An 8,324-nucleotide genomic window follows, 5' to 3' on the forward strand; every position below is an offset into this window, starting at 1 on the left:
GAGTAACAACCCTGCTGACTCTACGCAGACTGATCCTGCTTATATTCCAGAAATGTTAAAACACTAAAACATGTTCATCACCTCTATCAAAATGGCTGCTGGGGGCCAGGGAGTACTTAAATGCCAGGGCTAATTTTTTATTTTTCATCCTGGTCTGAGTAATTCTAATTTTTAAAGAGGAGAAAAAGCAGTTTTCTAAGAAGTTTTCCATAACAAAGAAGCATTATTATAAGTCCCTTCCCAGTGCCCAGAAAAAAGTGGAGTGTGTACTTAGACTAAATATCAGGCCATATCCTGTGTCATGTGGAGTGGTATAGAGCAATGCCTGATCCCTGGCACCAAATGGTAACTCTTTGGAAATAAGTCTTATTCATTTGTCCTTTTTCAGGAGTAATTATTTTAAAATTCTAATGAAACTCATTCTCCAGAAAGAAGGCCAGACCAGTCTATCCTGCCACATAGACAAAAATGAATTCCTCAACCTCCTTCTACCCGCCCTCTAGACAGACAGACACACACACACACACCCCTCTCCCCAAACCAGGGGAGCTGTATTAGAGCATGCTCCTGGCACAACCCCAAGCCACACAGTACAGAAGGCACCAAGATTTGGGGATGCCAAACCACAACTCAGGATTTCCTTAGTTTATTCTTGTTTCTTTCTGAATTTCAGGTGGAGGCCAAAGGAAGAACAATCTTTAGTTGAATGATGTTTCTAACCAGGTGCACTCTTACCAGGGTGAATCAACCCCACCCCTCACCTAAGTAGAAAAAAAAAAAAGTTTTTCCCTTAAAGCTTATAAGGGAGTTTGTGTTCCCTTGTAAAAAGATGAGGCATGAATTAGAAAATCCTAATTTAAAAAAGCCAATGGTGAATATTAATATGTTACAGAGAAAGTAGGAAGGATCTAGTGTCTAATAAAAGTGACTTACACCCCCCCAGAGACCCTTCATGTAAGTTAAACATCCTATCACATCTTCATTTGTCATGCTGCCATCACAATCCACAATGATACTACTCTAAGTGCTTTTCCAACTACTCCATTCATTAAGCATTGCCATTATTTTGCTTATTCATTTGTGGTGGGTTTAAAAAGGGAAAGAGGGGTAAACTGTCTATATCAATACATGAAGCATTGCCTTCTACTATCATCTACTTCCAATTCTTCTGTTAACCCACTTACCAAACCTAGTGTCAGTGCCAAGATTATAATCAGGTAAAACTAAAAGCAATGGCCTACGGCTAGAAAGGAGAGCAACAGTAATATATCCTTTGACTTAGAGGCAAGAGTTCTGATTAAAACAAATTATTTTTTAAAAATCTTCAAGTTTGGCTCCAAGTTCCTCAGTCTGTTTGGACTAGACAACTTTTGTCATCAACTAGGTCCTAAATTAAAGGAAAATTTCTATATTGACTAGACAAGTTTCTGTTCAACAATGAAAGCTGTTGGAAATTGTTTCCTAGCTCAAATTCTCTCTAAGCTCTTCCTATAAATGACTGAGTTGTAATCAGTTCATCAATTAACATGCCACACAATGGCTTAAAGGGATGTACTATTTTTTTTCTAAAGATATGTTTTAACATGTCTGTTTATATGTACACATTAAACACTCTCTGCTCTTTATTTCCTCTTCCATCAAGCTCACAGAATTTTAGAAACCCCTTAAGACCATCCAAGTTATGCCACCTGTCAAATGAGAAAACTGAGATAAAGAGATCCTTACTTATACTGGTCCATTTTTTTGCTCCTGACATTATACTGTTTTTACCCATTCTCATTAGTAACCATTATAATTTGCAGTCATCTAGCAGTAACATAATAGGCATATAGTCACCATAATAAAAATAGCTCGTTCCATTATCCTATATTAAAGTATACTTAAGGGCAGCCCCGGTGGCGCAGCGGTTTGGCGCCACCTGCAGCCTGGGGTGTGATCCTGGAGACCCGGGATCGAGTCCCGCATCAGGCTCCCTGCGTGGAGCCTGCTTCTCCCTCTGCCTGTGTCTCTGCCTCTCTCTCTCTGTGTCTATGAATAAATAAATAAAATCTTTAAAAAAAAAAAGAAAAAAAATAAAGTATACTTAAGTAGTTCCAATTCTTATGCAAATGGTCCAATTTTTTTAAAGGTTTGTTTATTTTAGAGAGAGAGAGGCAAGAAGAGCATAAGCAGAGGGAGGGTCAGAGGGAGAGGGAGAGAGAATCCTCAAGCTGACTCCCCACTGAGTGTAGAACCCAGCTCAGAGCTCCATCTCAGGACCCCAAGATCATGACCTGAGCCAAAATCAAGAAATAGCCACTTAACTGACTAAGCCATCCAGGCACTCCCAAATGGTCCAATTTTAAAGAAATACCTAACCATAAAATCTTAAGTCAAAATACTTGGATGTTGGGGCATCTGGGTGGCTCAGTGGTTGAGCATCTTCCTTTAGCTCAGGTCGTGATCCCAGGGGTCCTGAGGTCAAGTCCCGCATTGGGCTCCCTGCAGGGAGCCTGCTTCTCCCTCTGCCTGTGTCTCTGCCTCTCTGTGTGTCTCTTCTGAATAAATAAATAAAATCTTTAAAAAAAAATGTTTGGATATCTCCTTTAAACTAAGTGTGATTGCATGTAATCTATGTATTTATTCAACTACCACTTTTTGAATACCAGTCACTGTTCTAGGAGTTACAAAAAAGGGTAAATCCCTGAGATGAGAGAGAAATTTACAAAGGGTTTATATCACTTCAACTAATTACAGGGACTGCCTAGAAATAAATTAGCAATGCAACAGAAAATAATCGCTTCAGCAATGTGGAAGATGAGATAACCTTAGGATTGAGTGAAGAAGGAAAGCCTTTCAGAAAAATGACCCAGACCTGAGCAGTGAGCCCAGGCCTGAATGACAAGATGCAGACAGAAGAAATATTCTAGTAGACAGCAGGGTAGGATTTTACCTATGGGAGAGCACACATGTCCTTCTCTCAAAGTAGCTCTTTTTCAAACAGCAAGATAGGAAGCAAGCTCTATCTTTAGGCCTGCTTCTAGGCATTGGATAAAGGCTAAATGTGTCCTGGGGGTCTGAATCCCATCTTTTTGTTTCCTCTCTACCCTTTATGCCAAAGCTAGTATCATATGGCCCTGCAGGTGCCTGATCTATGCTGTAGGCTACCGGGTAGATATGGAAACTGTAAATTACAGGTCAGGCTCTGGAAAAATGTAGAATCTGATTAGGTAGAATCAGTGCACAAATAACCATCAGAGAATCACCAAGAGGTACATTAACCATATGGCAGAGACTAGGCACATGGTTAAGTCACATTAATAGGACTTCCGGAAAAGGAAACTGCCATGGATAAAGATGCATTAACCTAGGTACGTTGTTTTGACCCTGCACTTTTCATCCCTGCCTTCCTTCCTCAAAGATGAGAATCACATCTCATATTTCTGTATGACTTTAAGTCACTCTTAGCATTTTGACATCCTACAGCCTCCTATTTCTTATTAACTAAATAATGTCTTATTAACTAAATAATCTTGAGTAACACTCTAAATTGCCATTATAACAACTAATCCAAAAACTTCACCAGTTTCACATTAGAGTCATAGCTGACCTTAAATAATAAGGAAGAAGGAGTAACAGAATCAGGGCATAATATATTCACACTAGCATTTATTTAAAAGGAGTCACATATAATTACCTCATTAATCATTAAAGAAACTCTTAGGTAGTCATTATTATCCCATTTTACAGAGAGGATAATCGAGGCTTAGAGAAATCCTGTGATGGCCCAAGAAAAAGGCAGACTCAGGGCTTCTTGTTCTAAGTTTGTTCTATCCACTGAATTGAACCATGACTTACTATAACTTATCTATTCTAGGTAAAATATACACAGAGTTGGTATAACATCATATAACTTTAAAAAGTAGTTGCTAGGGCAGCCTGGGTGGTGCAGCGGTTTAGCGCCGCCTTCAGCCCAGGGCCTGATTCTGGAGACCCGAGATGGGAGTCCCACATCAGGCTCCTTGCAGGGAGCCTGCTTCTCCCTCTGCCTGTGTCTCTGCCTGCCTCTCTCTCTCTCTCTCTATCTCTATCTTCCATGAATAAATAAATAAAATCTTAAAAAAAAAAAAAAGTAGTTGCTAAGGGTGGATAGGGAAAAATGCATCATAAGACTTAACCAAGAAGAATTAGGATGAAACTTCAAAGGCACAGAGTCAGAGCCACTGGGACTGGCAGACAGCACACCCGGCTCATAACACAGACCGAAGAGGCAGATTTTACAACCATACTTTAAGAGATCACTGACTTTCTTTAAGAGATCACTGACATTATCAACTTACTAACCACTATCAAGTTACCAAACACAGTTATGGAGAGGTGTGTGTGACCATGGGCAAGGCCCTTAACTGCCCCCAAACAGTTTTATGATCAAATCAGTGAGGTGAGCTCACTGAATTCAATTTTAGCTCCATAATATATGATCAATCAATGTAGCAACACTGAGTGTGAGAATGTTCCCTCTGAAAAAGGAATAGTAAAAAAAGGTAGAAACTATTTTTTAAATGCACTCAGTGTACCAGAAGTCAATAAACTAATAGGTTAGTCATAAATACTTAAGGATGCTGGGATCACACATGATCTACTTTTCCTTCTCTCCTTGTTCTTTCTCTCCATCATTTTCTTTATATTCTATATTTCAATAATGTGCATTTATTACCTTTAAAATACAAAACACCTGAGGATCCCTGGGTGGCTCAGCGGTTTAGCGTCTGCCTTCAGCCCAGGGTGTGATCCCGCAGTTCGGGATCAAGTCCCACGTCGGGCTCCCTGCATGGAGCCTGTTTCTCTCTCTGCCTGTGTCTCTGCTTCTCTCTTTCTGTGTCTCGAATGAATGAATGAATGAATGAATGAATGAATGAATAAAATAAAATAAAATACAAAACACCTTTTTAAAAATGCAGGATTAAAGAGTATGAGTGGCAACAATGGTTAAGACCCTCAAGATTAGCTGTTCTTTGTGCCTCATGAAAGCCCAAAGTCCTCGGAGGTGTCTATTTCCACCAAGAAGGCTGCTGCCTCAAATCCAACTTCCACTCTCACATTTAAGACAAGCTTGCTCCTTGGTCTTCACTACCTTCTGATGGAGAAGGGTAGGAGTTCTCTCTCCTCGCAAGGCCCATTCTGGCTCTGTCTGATCAGGACTGATACATAAGCTCCATGGCTTGCTCTGAAAAGCAAGTATCAGAACCCCCTCTCCACCTTTTTATTTTGCTGCTGCTGCTGCTACTACTACTATCATCATCGTTATTATTAACATTTTTGTAATAGAAATAGTTTGTACTTGGGAATTCAAAAAATGCAGCATTTCTAAGCTATTTGAGGTATTTCTGCTAAAATAAATATATTGAAAAATGCAATAAGTAATAAACATGGTGATAAACTGTTTACACAGAGAGCATTAGTAGAACTCTCACCAGCAGTTGGTTGAAGAGGGAGTTTAGGAAGAGAAGCTGACTGTATAGTCTATTTCCCCTGGAAGAAGTCACGGACTCTGGATCCCAACTGCTCAAATGCAAACCTACAAACCACACACTCCAAGGAGAGCATTTAAACTTGTTTACAAGTGCCTGGTAAGGAACTGAACTTTGAAAGAGCCTTTGATGAAACTTGGCTTTTTCAGGTCTAAGAGAGTGGCATCTGGGGCTTGTTTACGCTTAGTGGGATGAGGAGCTATTTACATTTCAAATACATATTTGCTTTTAAAAGAATCAACTTCAGATGGTTTGGAGGTTTGATTTGGAGACTCAGCCAAAGGAGCACTACCATCCTCCAGTTTTGATTGTCACAAGGCACTGAGTGGTGCTTCCACAGGCATCTAGTGTTTGAAAGTCACCCACAGAGCCAAATAACATGCAAGGGATAGTCACACACAAGCAAGAATTGTCCCACCCCAAATACCAATCAAAAAAAGACAGACACTTATGATTCCACTTGTGTGAGGTACATAGTAGTTAAATTCATAGAGACAGAAAGTAGAATGATGATTGCCAGGGCGGGTGGGATAAGAGGATAAGATAGGAATAAGAAGTTATTATTTAATTATTATTTAACTGAAACAGAGTTTCAGTTTTCAAAGATGAAGAGTTCTAGAGATGGACAGTAGTGATGGTCTTACAATAATGTGAACTGCACCCCTAGAAACAGTTAACATGGTTTGTGTCAATTACCACAACTAAAAATAATTTTTAAAAGATGCAATGGCACCTCCAATGGAGGTACACTGAATCCCAGCCCAACCCTGAATCTGCCAAAGCGAACGTAAGTGCCAAAGAACAGGCTCCATTCTCTTGATCACTTAGCACTAACCAGGGGAAGAGTTCTGGGAGCTAGCTGTCTTACTAGGCCTGAAGCCAAATAGGCTAAAATCCCATGAAATACAAATAATAGCGAGTAAGCATGGTTCAAATCTGAGATACATAAAGAGATTTCATTTCATTTGGTCTAAGAACTCAGAGAACACTTCATTTGGTACCAATTGTGATTATGTGTATTAAAAGTCCTTTTAGGGGATCCCTGGGTGGCTCAGCGGTTTAGTGCCTGCCTTTGGCCTGGGGCGTGATCCTGGAGTCCTGGATGGAGTCCCGCATTGGGCTCCCTGCATGGAGCCTGCTTCTCCCTCTGCCTGTGTCTCTGCCCCTCTCTCTCTCTCCCTCTCTGTCTCTCATGAATGAATAAATAAAATCTTTAAATAAAATAAAATAAAGGTCCTTTTAAATTGTAAAACAATATATAAATAAGGTATCGTACTTTTTATTCAATAAAGATTCTCTATCCTGTTTCTTCAAATTAAGACATTCTACCACAAGCAGAATTGGAAGTCTTTATCTGGAGTTTCTCAGAACACAAGAGTTTACTATGTATTAGGAAGAAAACACACATTAATTCTGCATGATGGCACGCACTAACCTATTTAGTGTTTATATTCCTACAAATCAGTAAGAAAAACATGACATGCCTACAGGAAAATGGGAAGGAAATGGAACAAGCAATTTTCAAAAGGTTTACAAAGGAGCAGACAAATCAATGGAAAAGTACTTAATTTCATTAGTAATCCAAAAAGTGCTGATTAAGTAATTAAGATATTTAGGCTGGTTGGCAAGACTGGAGAGGATGTAACTGGACATGGCCTTCCTCTTGCCTTCCTCCAGATGAAAACAGAGAATAAGTTCCTTTTACTAAGAAAAAGCCTCTCTAGAACTGTCATCTCACAGATCGCCTTTGAATAGGCAGAAAGGCAGAACAGAGAATTAGATCCTTTCCCATCCTACAGTCCCTAACACGACCTGGAAACAGGAATAGAAATACCATCCTACACAGAAAGAAACAGCGTGCAAATTATAAGACATTCTCAGTGCGTGAGAACGAAAGCTTTACCTTGGGAGATGTGTATCTGTAGGGTTTCAACATGAGTAATGGTAAAGAAATAGGCCTGCAGCTCGCTCACCACCCACACAAAGGCCACACAGCCCAGGGCTAGGGCCCTCACTCGCCCCGGACTCACCGCGCGAACCTCGCGCTCCACACCCTCTGGGGAAGAGGGCGTGACTTCTCTCTCACGGACTCGTGCCCGGACGGAACAGGGACGCGCCGGACAGCCGCAGGAGGAACAGGAGTCTGACACCTGACAGAAGAGTCCGTGCCGATTAAATAAACCCGCGACAGCCCTGCGGACCCTCGCAGCCGCAAGAGGCCTACAGCGGACGCGCAACTCCAGGATACGCATGTGCACGAAGACCCAGTCGGCCTGAATCAGAGTGCGCCTGCGCCGAGTCGCTAACGTGAAGCGTGCGTACCGTCACGCAGCCTTCCCACAAACCCCCGTCGGCTGCCCCAGGGCCATGCTCGGATGCTTTGGGCCCCAGCTGTAACCACCCGTAGAAATCAGGGCCCCCACATCCACATCCACATCCACAGGGTGTGACTTAGATCCTCTTTTTTTTTTTTTTTAAAGATTTTATTTATCTATTCATGAGAGAAACAGGCAGAGGGAGAGCAGGCTCCACGCAGGGAGCCCGACGCGGGACTCGATCCCAGGTCTCCAAGGTCACGCCCTGGGCTGCAGGCGGCGCTAAACCCCTGGACCACCCGGGCTGCCCTCAGATCCTCTTCTTGAGTACACCCTCACCTTCTCGCCCTGCACTTGGAGTGTACTATTTTCTGTACTTTGTTCCTTGAATTTTCTTTTAAAGATTTTATTTATTCATGAGACACACAGAGAGGGCGGGGGAGCAGAGACACAGGCAGAGGGAGAAGCAGGGTCCCCGCAGGGAAGCCTGATGTGGGAC

At 41.7% G+C, this 8,324-nt stretch overlaps 1 protein-coding gene across 15 annotated transcripts in view; it reads right to left on the minus strand.

Moving 5' to 3' along the window:
• The window catches only part of LOC144317254 (uncharacterized), a 228,375-nt gene extending 220,603 nt beyond the window's left edge, over positions 1-7,772 (minus strand). For all 15 annotated transcript variants that reach the window (XR_013383193.1, XM_077903365.1, XM_077903364.1 and 12 more), the window contains exon 1: positions 7,541-7,772. Coding sequence is in view for 14 of the 15 variants with exons in the window: in XM_077903365.1 (XP_077759491.1) it covers positions 7,541-7,762 (222 nt within the window). In the remaining variant the exon portion in view is untranslated. The remainder of the gene's footprint in view (positions 1-7,540) is intronic.
• Between the last annotated feature and the right edge of the window lie 552 nt (positions 7,773-8,324).

This window comes from Canis aureus, chromosome 7, assembly GCF_053574225.1.
Source record: "Canis aureus isolate CA01 chromosome 7, VMU_Caureus_v.1.0, whole genome shotgun sequence".
Taxonomy (NCBI): Eukaryota; Metazoa; Chordata; class Mammalia; order Carnivora; family Canidae; genus Canis; species Canis aureus.